The sequence below is a fragment of the Pleurodeles waltl genome, chromosome 4_1, assembly GCF_031143425.1.
Source record: "Pleurodeles waltl isolate 20211129_DDA chromosome 4_1, aPleWal1.hap1.20221129, whole genome shotgun sequence".
NCBI classification, from domain to species: Eukaryota; Metazoa; Chordata; class Amphibia; order Caudata; family Salamandridae; genus Pleurodeles; species Pleurodeles waltl.
In genome coordinates this window covers 389,749,677-389,776,965 of record NC_090442.1, presented here as the reverse complement: position 1 = coordinate 389,776,965, position 27,289 = coordinate 389,749,677, and the positions used below count along the sequence as shown (strand labels likewise).

At 46.1% G+C, this 27,289-nt stretch overlaps 1 protein-coding gene across 2 annotated transcripts in view; it reads left to right on the top strand.

The window, feature by feature from the left end:
* Positions 1–27,289, top strand: part of DNAI7 (dynein axonemal intermediate chain 7) — a 342,681-nt gene that overhangs the window by 211,967 nt on the left and 103,425 nt on the right. For both annotated transcript variants that reach the window (XM_069228584.1, XM_069228583.1), the window contains one exon: positions 13,415–13,629. In XM_069228584.1, coding sequence (XP_069084685.1) covers positions 13,415–13,629 — 215 coding nt within the window. The remainder of the gene's footprint in view (positions 1–13,414; positions 13,630–27,289) is intronic.

Genomic DNA, 27,289 nt, shown 5'->3' with positions numbered 1-27,289 from the left:
CCTATTCAGTAGTGTCCCACTACTTATATGTGAATGTTTGTTTTAGTCTGGTCCTACAGTAGGCTGTACAGTTTAAGCCAGTGGGAAAGCCTAGCAAGTTGAAGGTGTTTTGCACTGTTGTATATAATTTTTAGATAATTAAGTTCTCCATTAAAGAATCTTCTTTAATTGATAAGCATCAGAACATCTCTATGTGCGCTATGCAAAAACACATTTAAGCCAGACATATTTCAATTTTGAAACTAAGTTTACACAGAAAAATGCCTGCCTCAAATTAGCATGTTCAGTTATTTTTTTGAAGTATAATAAGATTCACATTTTACTTTACTATTCCACTTAAACGAAGGAAACCCAGTTTACATTTTCTGAAAAAGGAATAATGCACCACTCTTCTAAGTGAATGTATGCAAGTACGTATGTGTGTACATATGTATATGGTATTTCTATAGTGCAAACCTAACCAGAAGGCAGTTGAGCGCTGTAGAAGTCAAAAGCAAGCTAAATGTCAGCAAGTAATAGGTGAGGAAGCTGAGCTGTAGGCACTTAGTACATTGTGATGTAGTGCTTTTTAAAGAAGTGAGTCTTCAACTATTTCCTAAGTTGTAGCAGCATTGGGGTGGCCCTGATGGGTTCAGGGATGTTGTTCCAGATCTTGGATGCATGAATGAATGGAAAAGGCCTGTTGTCTTGTTTTTTCTTTCGACCACCACATTGCAGATGATGGACTTTGACGCCCCTGCTGTCGGGTATATTTGTTGGCATGGTTCGTTTCTGAAGCTGGGGACTTCCCACATTTAATTTGTATGTTAACCGCTGTATCTCTATGAAAACTAAACAGTACAAAATTAGATTTACAGTTTTAAAGTACGTAGACTTGTAGATATTGTCTACATGGAAGTCCCTGTTCACTAAATGCTCCTTCTGCACAAATATAGTCCTGAAGATGTTCTCATGGATGTTTACCTTTTAGGAACCAAAACATAGACATTTTACACATATCAGCCCATATGAAATAGAACTATTTGTATAACAATCCTCTGTATTTTTACTCTCACGATTTTTGTTGTTAGACTGAATTTTATTGTTCACCACATAGGGCCTTTTTTAATTCAAATATATTAGACACATGTAAGTCTGATCTGGTAATTTGTTGTATATAGGTGAGCTTTCATATATAAATGTTTTCAGTGATAACTACACACATGGGAGATGGCAGTATAAAGAATGTTAGAGCACTCGTTAAGATTTTTTTTATGATGCAAATAACAATATGTGCAGCAAACGAGAACTTTAAAGTATTTTGTTTATGTTTATCACATTTGTCTTAGAGAGAGTATATAAGTTTACAAAATGTCGCATTTTTAGGTTGCCAATGGCTACTTGACAGCTGAAATGTGTTCCCATCCAGAGTTACTCAATGAAATAAATGGTTGACCTCTTCCAACCTTTGAGTCCGTCTTTCTCTTGGAATGGGGTCAGTTTAAGGAGTATTTTATAAGGTGTTAGCGCCTCAGCGCCTCATCGTGCACCACCAGCATTCAGGTACAGGCCGGCAAAACCACATTTTGTTTGGAAAAAAATAAATATATTATATATATATATATATATATATATATATATATATATATATATATGTAAAGTTAGTAGGTAGTTATAGTTAGCACTTAGGTCCTCATTACGACTTCGGCGGTCTTTCTGAAAGACCGCCGAAGCTGTAGCGCCACTATACCGCCACTGCTGGTGGTAGATGTGGCTCCCTATTTTGACTTTTCCGCTGGGCCAGCGGACGGAAACAGCGTTTCTGTCCGCTGGGCCAGCGGAAAAGTCACATCAACATTGCAGCTGGCTCATAATAGAGCCGGCGGCAATGTTGATGTGCAGCAGGTGCAGCAGCACCCATCGTGCATTTCACTGCCCAAATTCGGGCAGTGAAATGCGTGATGGGGCTGTGCCTGGGGGCCCCAAGTCCCCCTTATCGCCAGCCTTTCCAATGCGGTGTTTTCCGCCATGGACAGGCTGGCGGTTGGGGATTATATGTTGGAGAGGCCGGCGGTATGCGCCACGGTCATAATACGCTGGTGGTACACCGCCAGCCTGTTAGCGGTGTTACTGGCAGATTACCGGCGGCCCCCAGGGTCGGTATGAGGCCCTTAGTTTCCATAGAAAAAGTGTTTTTTGACTTGCCTATATCTTTGCCACCATTTGCCGAATCTTCACAAAATTTTCCCCAAAAATTGCCCGGGTGATTCTCGTTGGGCACAGAAAGTTTCAGGGTGATTCCTCAAGCGAGGGCCGTGAAAAAGAGGGGGAGTCAAAAAAAGTTATGTTTCCCATGTTAATTCCCATGGGACCTTTAGACACGACTACAGCCCGAACTACTGGACGTAATTACATGAAATTTGGCAGAAGGCTAGCTTTCGGTATGCAGATTACGCTTTCACTTATTTGGTGAAAATCCGTCCAGTTCTTCAGGAGATATTAAAGGGAAAACAAATTTGTTTATCTGGGCTTCAAAATACTTCGAATATTCACAAATGTGTACAAATGCGTGCGCTAAAAGAAGCGCTGTAATTGGCTGATCGCAATCTGACTAGAAAGTTGCGGCCGGCATTTTATTTCACGGGACATGGTCCCCAGGGGTGAAAATCATAATTGACAATGGCATAAGGGGTCAGAGTGGAGGTACCCTGACCCCAGGGATGTGATATAGGTGTGTTTTAGGGGACAATTATGGGTATAAAAATATGTTGCATCACCATGCAAGATATTAGCGAAAATGTGTACATTTTCGTGAATTATTCTCAAAATATTTGCAAAGATTAAAAAATTTGGAAGAGAACCCACTGACTTATTCATACACTAATTCATTCACCTATATATGCACTCAGAGGCTCATGCGCCCACATAAACACACACAAACACATATACTCCGACACTGATGCACCCACTCGCAGACCCACTCAGACACTGATGCACCCACTCACAGGCCCAGTGAGACACTGATTCACCCACACGCAGACCCACTGAGACACTCATACACCGACTCTCAGACCACTCAGCCTCATGCACCCACTCTCAGACCACTCAGCCTCATGCACCCACTCACTGACCCACTCAGACCCTCACACCCCCATACAGTCCCTCATGCACCCACTCACAAATCCACTGAGACCCTCATGCACCACACACAGACCCACTGAAACACTCATACACCCACTCACAGACCACTTGGAGCCTCATACACCCACTCACAGACCACTTGGAGCCTCATACACCCACTCACAGACCCATTCAGACTCTGACGCAACCACTAAGACACGGATGCACACACTCACACACCAAGACACTCTCATAGCCACTCCCAACCCAGATACACCCTCTTACACCTATTCTCACACCCAGAGAGTTAGGCTGTGCCCAGCTCCCTTTCGCCATGCGCGGTGATGGTTCGATTAACGTATAGTAATGAAAATTACTATACATAAAAAAAAAAACTGAAATTCGCTGAAAAAAATCAAAGCTTTTAGGGACGTTATAGTTAGGAAATAGAATTAAAAAGATTTAGAAATTCACTGGAAAAACCAAAGGTTACAGGGATGTTATAGTTAGATCTTGAATTTACTTCCACATAACCAGAAAAATTCAGCAGTTATAGTTCTCTGAGCTAACTATAACTTTTGCCCCTGTAATGCACTGCTTATGACATGACATATCTGATAGAGACTTCTAGTTGCATATTCCATACTTTTGAGTTTTCCTAGGCATCAGTCTGGATCCGGAGATTTTTTCTTCGAGCAGTACCTCTGCGCACCATCAGGTGGTGTCGGTCGACTCTGCGGGTGTTTTTGGCGTCATGGTCACCGTGATGACATCGCAGTTGTATATAGGCACCACCCCGGCGAGCTGACATCAGTTCTTTTCTTTCTGTGCCAGCCTTCGCGCAGATCAAGAGAAAGAGCTACCTCAGTCATGTTTTGACTTTTTTGTCGAACTTTGTGACGAGATTGTGGATGTGTCGAGGGATGTCACGTAAGACCGGCTTCAAACCTTGCTACTCCTGTCACCGAACTATGTCGGTGACGGATCCACACCTCGTGTGTCTCTATTGCTTGGAACGCAACCATGACCTGAAGTCGTGCTCTGAGTCTCAGGCCATAAATCCGAAAGCTTTGAGGGAGCGGTCCCTAAAGCTTCTGGCGCTCCAACACTCAACTCCATGTTGCTCCCGGTCTCGCTTGAGAGCACGGTCTCGAGTCCGCCCGCAGAGTCTCCACCACTCTTCGTCCTCGAAGGCTTCGGGGCATTCAGGTCACAAGAAAAAAAAGTCAAAGAAGGATAAACGTTCTTCGACTTCATCCTGTCGATCGGATGATGCGACGCAGGAAGAGCGTCGATACTCTACGTCTCTGTCATCGGAGCCTGCATTGAGATCCGCTCTGCATTTTCCTGACTTCCTGGGAGCCGGCGCCACCCCTCCCAAACTGAAAGAATTCTATGAGGCCATGCGCCTCATTTTCAGGCAGACTGACCCGCCCTCAGGCCCATGTGAGTCAATAGGGGCCCCCCTTTGAGTTCCAAGTCGTCGGCTTTGGGCCAGACTTCAGAGGGTCCCTCCAGATCCGCTTCTGGATCCGTCCTAACGCCGGTCGTACCAGCTTGACCTTCCCTGACGTCGGGTCAGACGTCGACCCTCCCGATGCCGATTGTGCCAAGAATCGACGTTGATCCTATACTTATACAACGAGCCGGAACGGCGCCGATCGATGCTGATTGCGTTCTCCATGAGCTCTCCTGGGAAGCTGATCCGGACCCTTATACTTTTGAGTATGGATACGGGGCGATTAGAGTACCAGCTTAATCCTAACATGGACTGGGTAGAGGAATTGGGTGACGCCAGTGGTCTGGACACCTCCCCTGATGCTGGCATGCTCTCTCCCCCTTCTGTGGCTACAGAGGAGGGAGCTTCTTACTCTATGGTGGTAAGAAGGGCAGCTGAGGTCTTGGACCTAGAGCTTCCTTCTGTGGAGATTAGGACTAATCTCCTAACTGAGATGCTTCAACCGGGTTCTTCCTCTTCCTAACTTCTCCCATTTAACGAAGCACTGATGGACGTCCTCTTGGGTACCTGGTCCAGACCCAGCACCCAGGGGCTCATGTGAATAGGACGATTGCACGCCGCCATAGACCTGCACCATCAGACCCCAAATTCCTCACTAAACACCCTGAGAGCCTTGTCATCCGGGCTTCATCTTCATCAGGCGCATTCCCTACTGCACCCCCGGATAGGGAGTCAAAAAGACTGGACAACTTGGGGAAGAAGATGTTTTCATCCACCAGTCTAGCGCTGCAGTCCGTGAACACTGCATGCCTTTTGGGCCGCTATTCCCATACTCTCTGGGATACGGTCATGCAAGTGCTGCCTAGAGTCACGCCTGGCTGAGAACATCTGGCTTTTCAGGGGATGTCCAGCAATCTCTGCTGGACATGCCCTTTGATGGCACACGTCTCGTGGAGACAAGGCAGACTCAGCGTTCAAGCGCTTCAAGGATTCCCGAGATACGGCCCAGTCCCTTGGCCTTGCACCTGTTCCTAGACCCCATCAGTCTGCCTTTCTCCCATTTCGTGGCTACGGAAAGGGCACCCAACTGCGTCCTCCCCCCCCAGCCATCGACCTCGCATGCTGTACAGCCCCTGCGCGGACGGGCGGTCCCATGCTCCTGGCGATCAGGGAGCCAGCGGGTCGCCCAGTCAACCCCTGCCCCCTCCTCAGCCTCCAAACCTTCCTAATCTGGGGGTGCACCAGGAACCAGTTGGTGGCAGGATTCGCCATCACCTGTCCCAATGGCAATCCATTACCTCAGACAGGTGGGTCCTCCAGATCGCCCGAAGGGGCTACTCCCTCCCCTTCGAGACATCTCCTCCAGCCATGCCACCTTCACACAATCGTGTAACGGAGGATCATATGGCACTTCTCTGCGAGGAAGTCCAAGCCCTTTTGGCCAAAGGAGCTATAGAGATGGTCCCTATGGCAGAAGTAGGTCGTGATTGTTATTCCCCCTACTTTCTGGTGCCGAAAAAGGACAAGGGTCTTTGTCCTATATTAAATCTGCGGTCCCTCAATCTCTTCCTCAAGAAGGAGAAGTTCAAAATGTTGACATTGGCCCAGGTCCTATCTGCCCTGGACCCAGGAGACTGGATGGTAGCATTGAACTTGCAAGACGCTTACTTCCACATCTCCGTCTTGCCGGCCCACAGACGTTACCTACAATTCATGGTAGGTCACAAGCACTTTCAGTTCACTGTGCCCCCTTTTGGCCTTACCAGTGCCCCTCGGGTGTTCACGAAAGTGATGGTAATGGTGGCTGCTCACCTGCGCAGGTTTGGGGTTCTAGTCTTCCCCTACATCGACGATTGGCTGTTGAAGGCGAACTCGTCCCAGACCGTCGTCTTCCACCTCCAGACTACCGCGAACCTTTTGCATTCGCAGGGGTTCACTATCAACGTGCCAAAGTCACACCTGACTCCTTCTCAGATGCTCCCTTTCATTGGAGCTGTTCTGGATACAGTGCAGTTTCGGGCGTATCCTCCCGAAAAGTGAGTCCAGGATATTCGAGCTATGACACCGATGTTTCAGCCTCTATCCTGGATTTCGTGAGATTGACTCTGAGGCTGCTGGGCCTCATGGCCTCCTGCATCCTGCTAGTTCAGAAGGCCAGATGAGCCAGATGGCATATACGGGCTCTGCAGTGGGACCTGAAGTTCCAGTGGGAGCAGCATCAGGGGAATCTCTCAGTGCAGGTGTTCACAGACAACACTACCGCCATGTGGTACTGGAACAAGCAAGGCAGAGTGGGGTTGTGGGCCCTTTGTCAAGAGGTTCTTCGCCTCTGGACTTGGCTGGAACATCAGGGCGTTTCCCTGGTGGTTCAACACCTGGTGGGCTCCCTGAATGCCAGGGCAGACGAACTGAGCCGACGATGCGTGGTCTATCACAAATGGTGTCTCCATCCGGGGGTGGCGCAAGGTCTTTTCCTTCAGTGAGGATAACCTTGGTTAGACTTGTTCGCCTCCTTAGAGAATGCGCAATGTCAACTGTTTTGCGCGTTGAAGTTTCCAAGGTGCCACTCGCTCGGTGACGCTTTTTATAATGAGTGGAACTCAGGCCTCCTGCCTTTCCACCCATACCACTTCTGCCCAGAGTTCTTAAGAAGATCAGGCAAGACCGGGCCCAAGTAATCCTGGTGGCTCTGGACTGGGCATGAAGAGTCTGGTATCCCGAACTCTTGAGCATGGCCATAGCTCCTCTGATCAGACTGCCTCTTCGCGAGGATTTTCTGTCGCAGCAACAGAGGAGAGTCATCTACCTGAACCTGTCCACCCTCCGCCTCCTTGCGTGAAGATTGAGTGGCGACAGTTGACGTTTTTTGACCTACCACCTGAAGTCTTTAACATCATCTTGGCAGCCAGGCGTCCCTCAACCAAAACTGTATACGCCTGTCGTTGGAAGAAATTTGTGACATGGTGCATCGACAATTCTGTTGTTCCTCCATCTGCTCCCCTTTCTCAAGTTATTCTCTTTATTCTTTCCCTTGCCCAACAAGGCTCTGCCTTTTGCACCCTTAAGGGATATCTCATCTCTCTGCTATCTGCTTATTTGAGGTTACCAGATCAACCTTCTTTATTCAAATTTCCCATTTTTGGGAGGTTACTTAAAGGCCTCAGACATCTTTTTCCTCCTATGCCATTCATCATGCCCTAATGGGATCTGAACCTATTCCTAACATACCTTATGTGTGCCCCATTCTAGCCGCTTCACAACTGCCCTTTACAGCTCTTAACCATCAAAACTGTCTTCTTGGTTGCCATCACCTCTGCCCGCAGAGTAAATGAACTCTAAGCTCTTTTATCTAAACCACCTTTTCTAACAAAACACCCTGACGAAGTGGTACTTCGCACAAGGACTTCTTTTCTACCTAAAGTAGTGACACCCTACCATGTCGGGCAGTCCATCACTTTGCCTACCTTTTATGCACCCCCACATCCCTTGCATGAAGAGGAGAGACTCCATCGCATGGATCCAAAAAGGGCATTGGTGTTCTACCTTGATCATACGAAAGACTTCCAGGTGGACGATCAACTCTTTGTGGGACATGTGGGTGCAAAGAAGGGGAAGGCGGTACAGAAGAGGACCATTTCAAGATGGGTGCTCTTGTGCATCTAAATGTGCTACACTCTGGCTAAGAAGCAACCCCCTGAAGGTTTGCATGCTCACTCCACCAGAGCTACAGCTGCTACCACAGCGCTATCCCGGGGCGTTCCATTCCTGGTCATCTGTCAGGCAGCAACATAGGCATCTCTGCACACTTTTACCAGGCACTAGTGCCTGGACAGTCAGGTCCGCAGGGATGGCTACTTTGGGCGTTCGGTCCTGCAGGACTTCTTGGTGTGATCTTGGTTCACAGCCCACCACCAGGGATGGTATTGCTTGGGTATCTTTTCAAAGGTAAGGAATCTGCAACTAGAAGTCTCTATTGGATGTACAAGTTACTTACCTTCGGTAACAATATATCTGGTAGAGATATATTCTAGTTGCAGATTCCCTACCGACCCGCCCATCCTTCCCGCACTGCGAACTGATTTCTAGGGACAGGAACTTCCCTTTAAGGGACCTAGTTTTGGCGCATCTTTCTCGGTGTTCTTCTTGGCTCTACGCTACTGGTGTGGAAAGTTGGGAAAAGAAACTGACAACTGCGCGCTGGGGTGGTGCCTATATACCACTGCAAAGTCGACCGATGCCACCTGACAGCGCGCGGAGGTACTGCTCTAAGAAAAAATCCCCAGATCCAGACTGACGCCTGGGGAAATTCAAAGGCAAGGAACCTGCAACTAGAATATGTCTCTACCAGATATATAGTTACCGAAGGTAAGTAACTTGTACATTACATCCCTCATGACATGGTCAGTGACATCACTGATGACATCTCAAATGACATCACTGATTACATCATCTGCACCCACAGTTACACACACCCAATCATACTCCTACACAAACTCACATAGAGCACCACACATACAAATACTAAAACACTCATTCACAGAGCAATACAACTACTGACACACACCTACTCACTAACACTACACTAACATACCCACTCACTCATGCATACACAACTATGCTATTACCACACTCATACAACCATTTACACACCCACTCACAGCCCAAACACCACTGCTACACTCACCCATACATGACTCACAAATCTACTATAAAATACATATACCACAGACACATCCACTCATTCGCACGTACAACAAAAAACACACCCATGAACTCACCCATACAGACAGATAAACAACCACTTACCCACCAATACCAAGACTTACACACCCTATCAATCACCCATACAACTCCCACTCCCAGTCAGCAATACATACAGGCACTCTCTCACCCACATACTCACCCATACAGCCCCTCATACTTCCACTTTTTTGCGAATAAATGTACTCCCACATCCACTCACTCTCACTTTGACTCACTAATACAGCACTCACTTATGGGAACAGCAACTCAAAGATAAAATTAGTCACTGATACACTCACTAAATCACCCACTAACAGACTAATAAAGAGGCTATTACGGCTACTCAGTCCCCAGTTAAACCTCTCATACACATACATAATTAACCATACATCTGCTAACAGAGCCTCTTTCTTACGTGTACACCTCACACATACACATACTGTACCACAAGAAGTAACAGAACTACTTACCTGTGGATACAGTCACTTATAAAAGCATTTACTCATTCATGTTCTCAATAACATAGATAACACCTCACACATACACATACTGTACCACAAGAAGTAACAGAACTACTTACCTGTGGATACAGTCACTTATAAAGGCATTTACTCATTCATGTTCTCAATAACCTAGATAGTTACATACTTACACAGTTGGTGAAACATACAGGCAGTACTCTATACAAACACTCACACACCCATTATTTCAGCTTCCACTTCCTCGTATATACAACTAGTAACATATACACTTATGGTTTCATACAGAAACTAACTCAACCACTAACCCACCAATATAAGCACTCACACCTTCAGTCATACATACATATAACAACTTACAGATACTGGATGACGTCATCAGTGATGTCAACAGGGATATTACTCACTATGTCATGAGTGATGTAATATGCCATGTCATAAGCAGTTAATTGCAGGGGTGCAAGTTATAGTTAGCTCAGGTAACCATGACTGCTGAATTTCTCTGGTTTTGTGTAAGTAAATTCAGGACCTAACTATAACGTCCATGTAACCTTTGTTTTTTTCAGTGAATATGTATATGATACATATACATGTATAATACATATATATACATATACACATACTACATATATATTTTCCTTCTCAATATTAAAAACTATTGATATTTTCATACAGCAGCAAAGAATACTTACCTGTACTATTTCTGTGCCCTCAAAAGGTTCTTCTACATAAATGATAGTCATCAATGGATTTGGCTCGATTTGATCCTGAATTACTAATCTAAAAGTTAAAATTTAAAAAATACTTTAAAATAATTCCTTCAGGAGTTTGTTGTTCAGACTATTCACCCATCTCCCAAGGGAAGATTGGGTTACCCTAGTTTGTTGTTGTTGTAAATGATGCAGCTATTTTTAAAGATGTTATGAGCTGGCAGGCAGAGCCAGTTGAGTTCCATTGGGTAAGGGGTGATATGATCATATTTCCTCAGGCCCCGAATGAGACCTGCTGCTGAAAATAGGCTGTCACTAAGGGTTCCAGTCTGGTAGGCCATAAAATAGGATATTCATCACCATCCAGATGCATCCAGAGTATAAGAGCTTGAAGTCCGTTTCTTTAAGAAACATTTTGACTTTCTTTAAAAGAGAGATCTAGTACCAGGTGTTCTGTTTTTTGGTAATGTGTTCCTCTAGGGAGTGGTAGGTTATCATGGTGAATCCAAGTAATTTGGCATTCATTGAAAGTTGGGGTTCTAAACGGTCAAGGTTCATGTAATTGAGCCAGGTTTGTCCTGTATCGTGTTTGTTGTAAAAGGAATTATGTCTTGTTTGGGTTGAGTTTCTGGTGCTGGACATCAAGATCTGGGTGATGTGCAAGATCTGGGTTTGAGTGTTAGATGACTGAAGCAGTGGAGACTTTCAAATTAAATGGTGTATCGCCAGCATATTGAGAAATCTTGATGCTGTTATCTGTACAAGCTGAGTTTCAGTGTTAGATGACTGAAGCACAGGAGAATTTCAAATAGAATTGTGTATCAGCAGCATATTGGTGAACCTTGATGCTGTTATTTGTGCGAAGAGCACCAAGTGGCTGCTCGTAAAGGTTGAAGATGACAGGAAATAGAATGGAATCCTCTTGGATCTTTTGGATCCGGAGGTGCCCACGTAAACAAACTAGTGTTGGTTACAAGCATGTTGACACCGTCACTTTGAGGCACCAAGGAGATTGAATGCAGAACAGTATAGGTTAAGTTCAAGTTCCTTACAAAAAACTACTCATATTTCTGTGGATCATTTTCGTCCCTGACTTACTGGGGGATTTCGTGCTTAGCCAAGTACTAAATTAGTTGCATTAGTCTTTCATGTTGGAAGCACCATCACTAGAATTCCAGTGCCCTTAGTTGTTGCATTACTATTTTGCTGCATTGCAGTTTGCTTCAATAAATAGCAGTTTTCAGATTTTTCTGGCTGCGGTAGGAGTGAGATGGGAGAGGACTAGAAGGGCTTGATACCTGCTTCCTGAGCAGGTGAAGGCTGGGACCTAATGGAACTGAAGTACCTGTCTGAAGCACTAGGCTGCAGAAGCAAGCAGTCTCTTCTGCCCACTTGTGTGTGACGTGGGCTGGTTAGCTGCTTGCTTTTTTTTGGTCTCCTGCTGTAATCTCTGGAACAGATGCACCTGCTGATAGGTTCTGTAGAGTCTGAGGGATGCTGTTGCCCTTATCCCCATTACCCAGGGTGTAACCAAGCTGTGGCCATCAAGGAGGGTGGAAGGAAATTGTTTAATTATCATCTCTCCTCCTCACCACCTTCCAAAACTCCAACATAGCTCACTGGCTAGCTGAAAAAGAGGTTGTGGCTGTGGCGATCATGATTCATGTGGGAACCTGCCTCCAGGCATATTTTCCAATACTTACAGGATTGAGGTGGGAAGACATATCTCTAAACCTTTCGAAAGTCAGATTGTTGGCTGTATCACAGAAATGGTTGGTTACTCGCCAGTATTTTACTATTGTGGCTGGTATTTTCATCTTACGACAGGTAAACAAGATCAGGAAATCACTAAAACCTGGTATTTTTCCAACTTTTCAATATATAATTAAAACTACAAATACAAAATAAAAGAATGTCAGCGCAGTTAGTGTTGTCAAGACCATTTATCAAGGATCTTTAAAGCACTTAGAAGAAGAATTGATGTGTGGATTGGACACTGAGCTGACAAGCTTTCAGTCATGCAGCCCACATATATCTGGTTTCATTTTTAGTAAATATATATGTGAGATCTGCAGTATCACCCTTGCATTATTAGTAAGTACTTTTCATCTGTACTGCCACTTGGACATATTTTGCCTTACATACCCATGAATCATGAACCACCACCAGTGTAGCCCGCTGCCGAAGGCTACAACAATTGGTTAGTGCCCTCTCCCCTATGTATAGACCTCAGCCACATGTAAGGGTCTATAACAAGAAATACTGCATTTAAGGCCCATGTTCAAGTTTTGGAATCTTGGAAAAGCTCTTTTCCTATTTCCCGCTATTTGCTGAAACACCACAGTGCAGACTGCAATAATTTAGCACCGAGACAACAGGGACACAGTTTTTGTGGGGCTCTCTGGGCACTTGACAAAGAAGTTGCATGGACCTCAAACGAAGCAACTCTGTCAACAATTTTAGTCAGTCCCTGCTAGCTGTAAATGACAAGAGGGGTCTGGTTTAACTGGTTGTGCTTTTCAAGCAGCACACCAGCCCGAATTTTCAAAATTCATGAGTCATGCACGAGATTAAAAAAATACTTAGATCATCTACCATTTCTGTTTGGAGAATGCCAGTAATCAAGAAGAATAGAGCTAGTGTCTTGGCCTCTCTCAAGCTGCACAATTGAGACAGTCTGTTTGTATGTCCACGGATGTGCTCCTCTCCAAATGTCAGAGGTGGCATTAGAAGTGCCCATCTTGCCTCTACAGATTGGCTGCTGCTGGTCACAAGGTGATTTTCTCCTTACTGTAAATCTTATGTGCAACATCCACATAGCTCTGAAAACTTTAATAAAACTATTCCTCAGTGACTTGCATATATCATACAATTAATTAAATAAAATAGTTGGATATCGGTTTGATTTTTTTGATTTTTTACAGGCAAAAACTGGACAACTGACAACGTTCTCGAGCAAATCTACAAAAAAGAAGAAAAGATGATGCACATTCAGATGGACTCTTTTCAGACCTTCACACTGTTCCAAGATGCACACCTTAATATGCCTTATGAGTCGTGGGAACTAACGCCAAAAGGAGAGAATGAAGTTGCGTTTGCCATCTATGCTGCTTTTACTGAAGTTAAAATAGATATTAAGGTATGTATTTGGAAAATACACGAAATATGGATAAATGCACTTACATACCAGTGTCGGATCATCATCACCTCCAATGACAATTTTGCGTTTCGCAAGTGATGAGCTATACCGAATACAAAAACTTGTCTACATTCAACAGAATTTGTGAAATAAATACTTTCTGGGTGGGATTTTGGTAGGAGAAAAAAATGTGCTCATCCAATAAAAAAAGGTATTGCGTATCTCTGCCTGTAGTTAAACGATTGTAAACACATTTTCCCAGGGACTTGTCTGCAGTAGTCTGATCTCGTGCTAGGAAAGGTCCGTAATTCTCGAAATAGTTTACATTAGAGAGAGATGAGTGCAGTAGTGCCAGTGACACTGTAACAATAACAGTGTAACAGTACTTAACAATAACAACACTAGCAATGCACAACAATAACACTGCAGCAATAGCAGTACCTAACAGTACTTTCGTTACTAAAAAAGCAAACTAGTATTTCACTAGATGAATAGCAGCGTGTTGAGCCTCAGTTAACACCAGAAGTAGCTTTAAAGTCTTGTAAAGTGGAGGGTGAATAGGATAATATTTTAATATGAAAAAAATATAGAGAGAGAGAGAGAATCAGAATACAGTATTAGTTATGTATTTTTTCATTTTTCATAAATATGGTGTGTTTATTAACTTAATGATTTATAATAGCAATAACAATGTGGGCTTCAATAAGTCAGGGTTAACTTACTGAATAGGGGTATCAGCAACCTGGATAATGTCGAGCAAATGTTCTCCAGAAACACAAGCTGTGGGAATGGAACAATTTAGGAGATTGCTTTTGATAACATCTTTTTCAAAATTCTAATACGTTTTTTCTCTTAGTAGGAATTATCAATGTAGGGCAGAGGTCTTCAATCTGGGGGTCGCGACCCCCAGGGGGGGCGTGGAGTCCTGGAAAGTGGAGTCCTGGAAAGGGGGTCCTGCATTCCCCCAACTGATTGTTAAAATACCTCACGTGAACTTTGATGTATTGAGTCTCCTGTGCTGTGAAAGCCACAGATAGCTAAGGAGGCCTTCACACCTGGGCACCTGCTTCCTGAATGAAATGCAAATGTGCTCTACGAGCTGATCTGCAAATGTAAAGGGTAATCTGCAACTGTAAAGGATGCTGGCAAGCTGATCAAATCACTCACAGCTATGTGATGACAAACATTTATTCTTTTTTTTAGGGGTAGTGCAAAGAGTTAAGAATTGTGTGTGCTTTTAATTGTAGTTACACAGCGCTTACTTCACCTGGAGCTGTTATAGGGACAGCTATTAAAAAAAAAAAGGTATAGCATATGCTCTGGTATTACTTAAATCTACATTTAGGAAGCACAGTTTTATCTTAAACCTCTTTGTAGTGGCCTATCTAATACTGCGTGTGCATTAACTAATAGAAGTTTCCTAATGCACTACAGTGCATTTCCCAATATGTAACAACTTTCTTTTATTTATTTTTCATTAAAGCTGGCTGTTATTCTATATGTAGCTACCTGACGGTGAAAGAAATAAAAACAACTTAGAATATTTTAGGGTTTATGTATAAGAGGATTGAGGTGCTGGAGCATCACTTTTTTGACGTTCCAGCGACATAAGCCTCTCAATCATACGTATGAGGTGACACAAAGCCACCCTACGAGGCTTTGAATGGCCTCATAGATATGGAGTAAGGCAAAGCAGTGCAAGCCGGTGCATTGCCTTACTTTGCGTCAAGGAGAGGTTCCGTGGGCTTTGTGGTGGGTGTTCCCACGCAACACCCATGGATTTTGGCGCTGCCCCAGATTTACAAAATGACGTCAACTGGAGCAGTGCCAAAACCTTAGGCCTCCCCAGAGCAGGCGTAATGAGGAGAAATGTTTTAATTTCTCCTTGTTTTTCCTCTTTCCATGTGTGTTGCTATCTGCCTCACATATAGAAAGAGGTACAATGCCTCTCTGGATCTTCCGGCACAAAAACAATCCTGGCTACGTTGGTGCTAGGCAGCAATTTGTGCGCTAGCGCAGGGGGAAAGGACAGAAATGCACTGTATTTCATAAACACTGTCCATTCCTACCCTTTTGTATTGGTGTAGGGCAGTGTAGCAAGAAGACCTGTGGCACTGTCCTACACTAAATCCTCATAAATGAGGACCTTTGTTTTTAGCTACACCTTTGGCCATGCACCCACACTCACAGACCTTTGGTTTGCTAAACACTGTTTAATATTAATATTATTTCCTCACCATAAAAATGAATGGCTGTGGGAAATGGGGACATTTATTATTGACGCTGATGAGGAGTACCAGGTTCTATAAATTTTTCTCAGGAGGGGGTCCTTAGACCTAAAAATCTTTGAGAGGGGGTCCCGGCATCAAAAAGTTTGAAAACCTCTGATGTAGGGAAACACAAATTAAAAGCTGTATTCAGTGTAGAGCTACATTTAAACATCAGTGTGTACCGTAACTCACAATGTTCTTGCTCCTCTAAATTTATCTTGTGACTGTGCCTTACCTGTAAGGTGTTCTGGTGCCCCACGGGACAGAATCTGCTCTATACAAAACTCTTCAGACAAATAAAAATAAATACATAAACAGATAACAAGTAGAACCAAATATATAATTATATCATAACGTCCAGTAGTGCACATATCTTGTAATTGAACAGCCTTTCATCATCTGCAAAAACACCCAATCCAAAACAACAGCCATAAAAAATACAACCTTGACGTTTAGAATAATGCATCAGATAGCACAGGGTTTGTATAGTGTGGGAATGTGCCCCTTTTGACATGCACTCCCCTACATTTTGCCTAGTTTCTGGTGTAATTTCGACTGAAGGTGCACTGGGTCCCTGCTAAATAGGTGCCAGATCCAGATCTCTTTCCCTAAAACTGGCAGACCTGTCATTTTCCCCAACTGGCAGACCTGCAGTTGCCACTGTAAGTGCCTAGTAAATGGCACCCCTGTTACCTAGGGCCTGTGTGCCCTGTCACCAAACACTGCATGCAATATATGTAAGCCAACCCTCTGGCAGGCCTTCAAGCCCAAAAGGCAGGGTGCATTATATTACATGTGAGAGCATGCCTGCATGAGCAGATATACCCCTGCTATGTCTGTGTCGATCCTCAGACATAGTAAGCGAATAGTGAAGCCGTTTTAAGCATGTGCTGGACACCTGTTATTACGAGTTCCCCAGCTACATGATGGCTTCACTGAAGATAGGGATGTTTGGTATCAAACATCTCGTATTAATAAACCCTCATTGAATCCAGTGATGAATTCATTAATACATGCGCTCAGAGGGCACCTTAGAGATGCCCCTTGCAAAACCTACCAACTCCTAGCGTGGGCACCTACTGGTCAAAACCAGTACAGCCACCTTAGACAAAGTTCTAGCCCCCTGAGTTGAGAGCTAGTGCTCTCGTGGGCTCAGAACAAAGGCCTGCTCTGGGCAGAGGTGTGACCTCCTCTCCCAGGCTGGATAGACATTCCACAGCGGGGAGTTTCAAAGGCCTTGCCCCCTTGGAAATGCGACCCAGGCCTCTCCAAATGGTGGAGGATGTTGACCCCCCTCACCAGTTCCAGACCACACTTTTGGCAACAGAACTGGTGGAAAAATTAAGTAAATTATTAGAAGTCCCACTTCATGCCAGTCCCACCTCTAAGGTGAACGAGCTGAAGTGGGCACCACTTTTTAAATTCTTCCATCTTGCATGGAAGGAATAAGGCTTTAGGGCTATGCCACTTCCCAAAGGAAGTGGTCAAAGTGGCCATACAACGGGTGTTGTCAGCCTACAGTTGAGTAGCCCCTTGGCTACCACCTGGCACTCCCTGTAATGCCCCTAAATTGCCAGCAGAGAAGACTGAATACGCCCACTGGCTTGGCCCCAGCCCTATTGGCCTGTCTGCAGCCTTTAGAGAAACCTGCACTCAGAAGACGACCGTCCTACACCCCAGCAACCTCCAAAGGCTTTGGAGGACTGCCTGCCTTTTAAAAAGACCAAGAACTCCTGTGGACAGCAGACCTGTCCAGAAGAAACCATCTTTAAAGAAGAGGAAGCCTGCCTGAGGAACCGCAAAATCTGACACAAGAAGTGACCATTGCACCCAATGCCCCTGGCCCGAGTCCAAGTGGCCCACCCATCCATTGTAGGTTCCCAGCGCTTCCGACCAAGAGTCCACTATGGTACAACCTCTGCCAGACTCCCCACCCTCAATGCGACCTGCCTGGTGAGCTGATCGTGACATCTAAAGACACCCCTGCACCCAGAGCCCCTGGGCCTTGGGGAGCTGGACCGATGGTGTCCCTACAACCCCTGGCATCTCAACTTACCTGGGCAGCTGTGGGTTGACCCTTCCCGGTCTCCTGGCCAGAGTCTGCAGCCCGTTTCATGAAGCCATCTCCTCCATCGTAATACACAGGGCACCAGATGCTGTGTTGGCACTCTACACCCGGCCACCCCTGAGCCGCTAAGGGTGTAAATTTGATGCTAACTTGTGGCCCCCCTTGTACTTACCTCAGTGCCAGGAGCTCAACTGTGAACCCGGTTTACTCACCTGTGAGCAGTGCTGGAGCAGATAACGCCTATCTCCATTGGAAAGCAATGGCCGCCTGACACTCTGTTGGTACTCTGCACCCCGGAGACCAACCTCTGCCACCGCCGATACTTGCGAGCTTTGCCTCAACAGCCCCCCCCCCCCCCCCCCCCAACACCCCTCCGCCCAACAATCATTAACTAACATTGGGCACCAACCTCAACTTCAAATTCTGCACCAACTTGCAGCATGCTGCTGTGGGGGCACCTTGGTCCCAAAATATAAACCTTACCTGGTGCTAGCCTAAAGCACTGAAGACTGGGATGGTGTACTTACCAGTGAAACTACATCTTTGTTTCCCTCCATAGGTTAACATTGAAGGCTATGAAAATTGCACAGTCGATTTTTGAACCCACAAAGTATCTTTAATTTGAAAACTGCTTACCTTATAACACAGTTCTTTGGTTCAAAGCATAAAAGCAACAGTTATTTTTCTATATTGCTCTCTGATTTATTCTTCGTGTGTCTCATTTATTCCCCGAGTACAACAAATGCTTAACACGACTCCTAGATAAGCCTAGTTGCTCGCCCACACTACCACAAATGGAGCTGTAGACCTATCCATTTCTGCCTCTGCACATATTTGTGGACATATTTGGGGATCCACTGGACACTCTGCACAGTGTACTTCATTTTAGTGCACTATACGGAGAGCCAGTGTCCCACAAATAGGTAAACACACATTTGCCATTAAGAAACACAAAGGAATCAAACATCTTACTTCCTGGTTCTCCTCCAAGAATCTTACCACAGCATGTCCACATTAAATGAAGCACGCACTTGCATTTTTTAAATAGAAAATTAGCTATAAGCACATGAATCTGATCCTAGCTTGGATCGTCTCAGTTGTCAGTACAACTTTAGACCTTCTGATGTCTTTATCTGTCTTAGTCTCTGTATTTTCAACAGACTCTGCCACATTTTTGTCAGCTATATAAAATACATGCCTCATGTAGACACAGGCGGTAGATGGTAATTTTCTCTTGCTCGTCAACCTCTTCAAACCTCTCTTTGGAGGAACAAACTTTTTTGGGTTGGAAGCAGTTTATTGTGGCTTTGCTAGTCCGTCAGACTATGACAAGGGGTTTAATTTTCGATTCCTGAAAACAGTACCACCTTTCTTCCTTTGACCTCTTGTCTCCCCAGACGCTTCACAAACGTCTTCTAAACAAGACTTTAGAATAAATTCCAGAATCGGAGAAGGAATTGCTCTTTAGTCAAGATATTTCATTATAAAAAAAAAAAGATGAGACTCTGTAGCATATTTTCCATCTGTGTCTTTTCAGCAAGTTTCTGAGAATGGAACCTGTGAAGGTGCTTTCTGTGAGAAATCCATGTCTAGGAGCTTTATTGCAGTACGTTTGTACAGTGCCAATCCTAACCACGAGGTCTTTTGCTTCTAACGTCCTGAGCCCCTGAGAGGAGCCCAAGACTTACCCAGGGTGGTGCTGAAGGCTAGACACCTAGAACTCAGCCGCACAGTGGAGAAGTGTGGCACAATGGTTAGAGCGGCAGACCCTGATGCAGAGATCTGGCCCGGGAGCAGGGTTCAATTCCTGCCTTGGCAGGTCTTGGGCTCAATTCCCTTGGACCAGCAAATTCTCGCCTCGGTGCCTAATCTAATTAATGGGTCCCACTCTGTAACTCTGAGCAATAGCTTGCTTAATCTCCACAACGGCCCTCACAGCGCTTGGATGCCTGGCTTCACCCTGGGGCTGTCCAGGAGTGGGCGCCTCACAGGGAAAATCCAGGAGGGGTTCCACAGCGGTATGCGTACAGCGCCTTGAGACCCTAACGGGTGAGTAGCGCGCTATACAAGTGTGAAGTTTACAGTTTTTTTTTTTTGTTTTTTTTTTTACAGTTTACAGCAAGCACAATACATCATTGTACTGTGAGTGTTACTTCCTTTAAAAAGAAAAAAAGTACTTGAGTATATACAAAACAAATGTTTTGTACAAAATCGCAAATATGTACAAGATGGCAGGTCGACATACCAGCAGGGACTTCCTGTATGTGGTCTTGAAAACTACAGGGAGCGCACAACAAGGAAGAGTAATTGTTACCTAATATGCCTGTGGAAGTTCGCTGTTCCTCATGTTGCCTAGCCACACAAATCACGCTGGCAGTGCTCCTTCTGTGACACCACCGGAAAAATTAGACATATTTTTATATACTTCATGGCATTTATGTGCTGCAACTTAGGCAATTCCTTTGAACTGTCCATTCACACAGCTGGTAATTATTTACTTTTTTTTTTATTCTGGTTAAAACACCGGCTTTGGCATGGGACTGGTTGAGGTTTTTCCTGCTTCCCAAAGGCGTTGCACAGGAGCCCATGGGTCTCCTTCTGGTTGGGCTGTGCGGAATCTCCTGTCTGGAAAGGAGGTGGACCTCTGCAGCTCTCCTGAGCTGTGCGGTCCTGCTGGCTCCTGCTTGCCCCACTCGATACTGATTTGGAGGTGCTGGGTGGCAGAGGTGACTGGTGGCTAGGACCTCCTCTCCCTGCTCCAGTGGGCAGAGCCACATTAAGACATTGTTCACATTGGGGGAGAAAGTAGGCGTTTATGGGCCATACTGGCAGGCCTGTGTGTTTCCAAGGCCTGCAGAACTTAAATGATTCTCTTTACTTTGACTACCTTACTAAGCCAGGAGGCCACTGACAAAATACTACCCCCTGGGCCCTCAAGGCAGGCAGTGAGAAAACACTAAGGGACAGTCCCCTTTAGTGTCCCCTTGCAGGTGATGTGGACATCCACCTAGCATTTCCACCCCACCCCTTCTGTCACCTGACATGTTTGCACACATACTTTCATGATCAATTACAGTTGCATCACCAATAAAAACAGACAACACTAGGCAGACGTTGCATAAAAGAGCTATTTTTGAAACTTTTGTCTTGCACTATTTGAGATGGTATCCTATTGTGTTATACCTTGCTCTCCGAATTCAATGTACAGTGTGTCTTAAATTACATGTATTCTTTCTGGCTGTGTCGGTGATTGATCCGCACCTCGTGTGCCTTTGGTGTTTGGAGCACGACCCAAAGTTGTGCTCTGAGTTTCAGGCCATGAATCCGAAGGCTTTGAGGGAGCAGTCCCTAAAGCTGATGACGGCCCGATGCTCAGCTCCCCGCAGGTTGAGATCTCGGTCACATGGAAGGTCCAGAGATTGGTTGCAGAGCCTGAAGTCATTGGTGTCCCATTCTAAGCCCTTTGGGTAAGCACAAGAAAAAGAAGTAATCAAAGTATGCTGTGCTTTCTGGTCCGTCAGCCGACAAGACAAGGGAGCATCAGCGCTCTAGGCCTCTTTCCCAGGAACCTGCACCTGGGCCGACTCCGTGCCTCACCAAGTTTCTGGGTGCCGAAGCAAGCCCTGCCCAACTTAGAGAATTTTATGAGGCCATGCCCTTTATTTTGGGCATCCTGGCCCCACGGAGTTGGAAGTGGCCTCTTTGGGTTCCACACTGGTGGCTTGGGCCCCGATGCCAAGGTACACCCAAAAATAATTTCCAGATCTGGACTGGTGCCGGTGGGACACCTCAACTTTCACCGGCGCCAGTGCTGATGCTCCCGGCGCCATCCGCACCCTTGGGCAGTACCCACTCCATTGTAATTCTTGGCTCAGACGCGTCATACAACACCGATTCTGGCACTGGAGGGAGCCGTGCCTCCCAGGTCAGATCCTTAGCCTTTTGCTCATGGCCTCGGGGAGGAATGGGAGGGGTCGCTGGACACTTTAGAATACCAGTACCCTGAAGAATTTATGAACTGGTGTTCAGATTTGGGTGAAGCCAGTGGACTGGATACCTCTCCAAGTACTGGCATGCATTCTACCCCTACTGTGGCTACAGAGGAGTGAGCTTCATATTCAATGGTGGTGCAAAGAGCAGCTGAAGTCCTGGACCTTGAGTTGCCTTCGGTGGCAACCAGGACTAACAGAGGTGCTTCAACCTGGAGCTTCATCCCCCGAACCTCTGATACGATTCAATGAAGCCCTTACAGATGTCCTACTGGGTACCCGGTCCAAACCCAGCACAGGGCCATCTGTGAACAGGACTATTGCCTGCCACCATTGCCCTGCTCCGGGCGACCCAAATTCTTTGATGCAACACCCCACCCATGAGAGCTTGGTTATCGAAGCCTCCACCTCCATGTCGCCTTCCCTTCTGCGCTCCTGGATGGGGAATCCAAGAGGCTTGACACACTTGGGAAGAAGATGTTTTCTTCCACCAGCCTGGCATTGCAATCCGTGTATACCGCATGCCTTTTGGGTCGTTATTCCCTCACACAGTGGGATACGGTTGCGCAAGTGCTGCCGCAGCTCTGAAAGGAGGCCCGGGCTGTACTTTCCCAAGCAGTTGCTGATGGGAGAGACTCAGCAAAGTTCATGATCTGATGTGAACTGGACACGACCGACTCACTGGGCAGAACGGTTGCATCAACAGTGACCCTGAGATGCCTCGACTGATTGAGAACGTCTGGCTTTTCGGGGGAAGTACAAGCCAATCGTATGGCCATGCCTTTTGATGGCACATTCAAAAAAGGTGCCGGTGATGCTATAAAGCTTACACATTCAATCACAGATGAAAGTTAGGGTGAGTATAATCGGATCCTGAGTAAGTAATTCCAAACCGAAAAAGGTAGTCCATGAATGTGGTGCTCATGTGGTCACAACACCCAAACACCTGGGATGAGATGATCCGTTCTGCGAGCAAAGTCTGGAAAACTTATGAAGCCAGTACCGAAGCGCACACAGAGAAAGTTTTGAAAAAGGCTTGGATAAGCGAACACACGTCAGTCAATGGTTCAAGATGCTTCTTATCTGTTTATTCATCCAAATCTTCAGAGCATAAACACAGTACGTTCTTCAAGAGGCAGCCAGCACGTGTTTCATCCACAGGCCTTTTTCAAGGCTAAATAATGTGATATTCTGAAATGCAGTTCATCAGAAATTAGGAACTGTTCAATGACCACTTTGATTGAAGTCCTCCAAAAACCTTGAACAAAGAGAAGCCTGTAGTGAGGCATGTATTTTGCATAAGGAGTGCCAAAACCAATCAACAAGGCATCCCAAGCCCCACCACAAGTGTCACTAAGTTTGCCAAGTTGGCATTTGGTTACTATCAAAGCGGGGCTTATCACGATCCTGAACCAGTCGCACATTTTTGGCAACTACATATTTTACAGACACCTTGGCAAACTTAGTGATGCGTGTGGTGGGGTTCGGAACACCTTCCCTTTGGCCTTACCAGTGCCCCTCAGGTGTTCGCCAAGGTGATGGCGGTGGTTCCAGCTCATGTGTGAAGATCAGGGATTTCAGTCTTCCCCTATCTCAACAACGAGCTGTTGAAGGTGGGTTACTAGGCTGTCATCTTACCACCTCGAGATTACGACAGACCTGAATTTGCTGGGGTTCACTATAAATGTGCCGAAGTCACACCTGACTCCTTCTCAGTTGCTCCCTTTCATCGGAGCTGTTCTGGACACAGTGCAGTTTCGGGCTTAACATCCAGAGCTGCGAGTTCGGGATATTCAGGCTATGATACCGATGTTTCAACCTCTATCCTGGATTTCGGTGAGAATGACTCTGAGGCTACTGGGCCTCATGGCCTCCTGCATCTGACTGGTGACACATGCCAGATGGCATATACAGGATCTGCAGTGGGACCTAATGTTCCAGTGGGTACAGCATCAGGGGAATCTCTCTGGCAAGGTCCAGGCCTTGGAGGGGACTGTGCATGATCTGCAGTGGTGGCTTATGAACCGTGATTTGGTCAAAGGCAGGTCTACCTCCCTTCCTCAACTAGATCTGACAGTAGTGACAGATGTGTCACTCCTGGGATGAGGCAGCCGTCTGGGAGAGGTGGAGATCAGGGGCATCTGGTTTCTGGCGGCATCTGGACCTCAAATCAACCTGTTGGAACTGTGTGCAATTCAGCTGGCATTGAAAGTATTTCTTCCCCTTGTCAAGGCAAAGACAGTGCAGGTATTCACAGACAACATCACCGCCATGTGGTACTGCAACAAGCAGGGCAGGGTGGAGTCATGGACCCTTTGTCAAGAGGCTCTGCGCTTCTGGATGTGGCTGGAACAGCAGGTCATATCCCTGGTGGTTCAACATCTGGTGGGCTCTCTAAACGTCAGAGCTGACAAATTCAGCCACAAATTCCTACTGGATCACAAATGGAGTCTCCATCCAGAGGCAGCCCAACGTCTCTTTCAGCAGTGGGGCGAGCCCTGGTTAGATCTGTTTGCCTCTGCAGAGAACATGCATTGTCAGCAGTATTGTGCGTTGGAGTTTCCAAGGCGCCACTCATTCGGAGATGCTTTTCATCTCGAGTGGAACTCAGGCCTCCTGTATGCCTTTCCGCCCATACCACTTCTGCCCAGAGTTCTGAAGAAGATCCACAGCAACCGGCCCCAAGTAATCCTTGTGGCTCTGTACTGGGCAGGGAGAGTCTGGTAACCCAAGCTGGTGAGCATGTCCATCGATCCTCCGATCAGACTGCCGCTTCGGGAGGGTCTTCTGTCACAGCAGCAGGGGACTGTTCTGCACCTGAACTTGTCCACTCTCCGCCTTCTTGCTTGGAGATTGAGCAGCAAGAGTTGACTGCTTTTGACCTTCCGCCCAAAGTCTGCAACGTTATCTTCGCAGCCAAGTTTCCCTCCCCCAAAATGATATACGCCTGTCGTTGGAAGAAATTTGAGGCATAGTGCACAGGCGAGCCTGTTGACCCTCTTTCTGCCCCTATCTCTGAGGTTCTGTTGTTTATACTTTCACTGGCCCAAAAGGGCTCTGTACGGGCACTCTCAAAGATTATTGGTCTGCAATTCCTGCTTTTTGAAGTTGCATGATCAACCTTCTTTGTTTAAGTCTCTTATCGTAAAGAGGTTCCTCAAAGGCGTTACTCATATTTTTTCCATCCCCATTCATTATGCCTCAATGGCATTGAATTAGGTTTTGTCATTTCAGATGTGCGCTCTTACCGAGCTTCTCCACAATTGTCCTCTCAGGCTTCTCACTTTGAAAATAACTTTCTTTGTGGCCATTACATCTGCCCGCAGGGTGAGCCCTGCAGGCATTGTCATCTAAGCCGCTGTACCTTTCAATCTATCCTGACAAAGTGGTTGCCAAAGGTGATCTCGCCCTTTAATGTAGGCCAATCCATCACACCTTGCCTACTTTTTATGTACCCCAACATTCCTCTAAGAAAGAGGAGAAACTCCACCACCTGCACCCAAAAAGAGTGTTGGCATTCTGTCTTGATCATACAAAAGAGTTCAGGGTGGACGATTAGCTTTTTGCCGATTATACGGGTGCAAACAAAGGTTGGGATGTGCAGAAGTGGACCATCTCAAGATGGGTTGTACTCTGTATAAAGAAGCATTTCTCTGAAGGTTTGCAAGCTTATTCTACCAGAGCCAAAGCTGCAACCACTGCGTTAGCACGTTGAGTTCCTGCCCTTGATATCTGTCAGTCGGCCACATGGGCATCCCTGCACATGTTTACAAAACACTAGTACCTGCACAGTCGGGTCCGGAGGGATAGGCACTTTGCCCTTTTGGTCCTGCAGGACTTTCTAGCATGAACTTCATTTGCAGGCCCACCTCCAGGGATAGTATTGCTTGGGTATCTATTCAAAGGTAAGGCTTCTGCAACTAAAAGTCTCTGTCAGATGAACAAGTTACTTACCTTCAGTAACGCCTTATCTGGTAGAGACATATCCTAGTAGCAGATTCCTTACTGACCCATCTTCCCCGCTCTGCGAACTGATTTCTAGGGGTAGAACCTTCCCTTTCAGGGCCTTAGTTTTTGCACACCAGTAGTCAGTTTCTTTGTGGCTCTGCTCTTCTGGCATGGATTGTCGTAAAAAGAAACAGATGTCAGCGCTTCAGAATGGCTCCTATATAGGACCAGCGATGTCATGTCTGGCGCAGACGATGCCGATGACAGACACAGAGCAAATCGACCCAATCTAATGGTCATGAAAATCTTCCAGATCCAGTCTGACACCTGGGGAGAATTCAAACGGAAGGAATCTGCAACTAGAATATGTCTTTACCATATAAGGAGTTACCAAAGTGAAGTAACTTGTTCTTCATTGAGACTCACCAGTTTGGGGACAAGACAAACTCCTATCTCCAGTAGTCAAAGGAGAGCAGGACCAATGTATGCTCCCTGGGCATATTTACCCCACTTCCCCAGCTGCATCATCCCTCTCTCTCCTTTCACGGCTTTGGAAGAGGTACCCTAGACCTGCAGCCAATCAAATCTCCAATGGGTGCCCAACAGCTTTGAGGTTGAGGCTGTCATGTACTAGGTCAACTGGCCAGCCAGTCCATTACCGCTCTGTAGTCTCACCTGGCAAACCCCCTTAAAAGTGCCCTTAGTGGAGCACAGCCACCTGTTGGAAGGCAGGATCTGATGATTCTTGCTGGGTTTGCAAGCCGTAACAACAGAGAGGTGGGTATTGCACATTGTTTGGTGGGATATGCCTTACCTTTTATTGTCTTGCCAACACACTTTCCACCATCCTCTCAGTGACTGACAGAGGACAATCTCTCCATTTGTGACAGGAAATGTAAGCCCTTTTTAACAAAGGGGCTATAGAGAGGGTGCATGTGCTAGAAGTAGGATATGGATGTTATTCCTGCTCCCTTCTGGTACCTTAAAAGGGCAGAGTCCTGCACCCTCTGAACTCCTTCCTCCAGAAGGAGGGATTCAGAATGGCAATTCTGGCCCAGCTCTTGTCTGCCCTTAAAGCTGGAAACTGGATGGTGGTGCTGGACCTGCAGGACACCTATTGCCGTATACCCGTCCTCCAGGGCCATTGGTGCTATTTGGCATTCGTGGTGGGACAGGAGTATTTTCAGTTTGCTCTGCTTCCCTTTTGTTTCACCAGTGCTCTGTGGGTGTTCACAAATGTGATGGTGGCAGCACATCTTTGGAGGCCAGGACTGCCGACCTTCGCCAAACTTGATGACTGGCTGTTGAAAGCCAGCTTGCCCCTGGGAATTGTCAACCATCTCCACATTACAGTGAACCTCTTGTCATCTTTGGGGTTCACTATT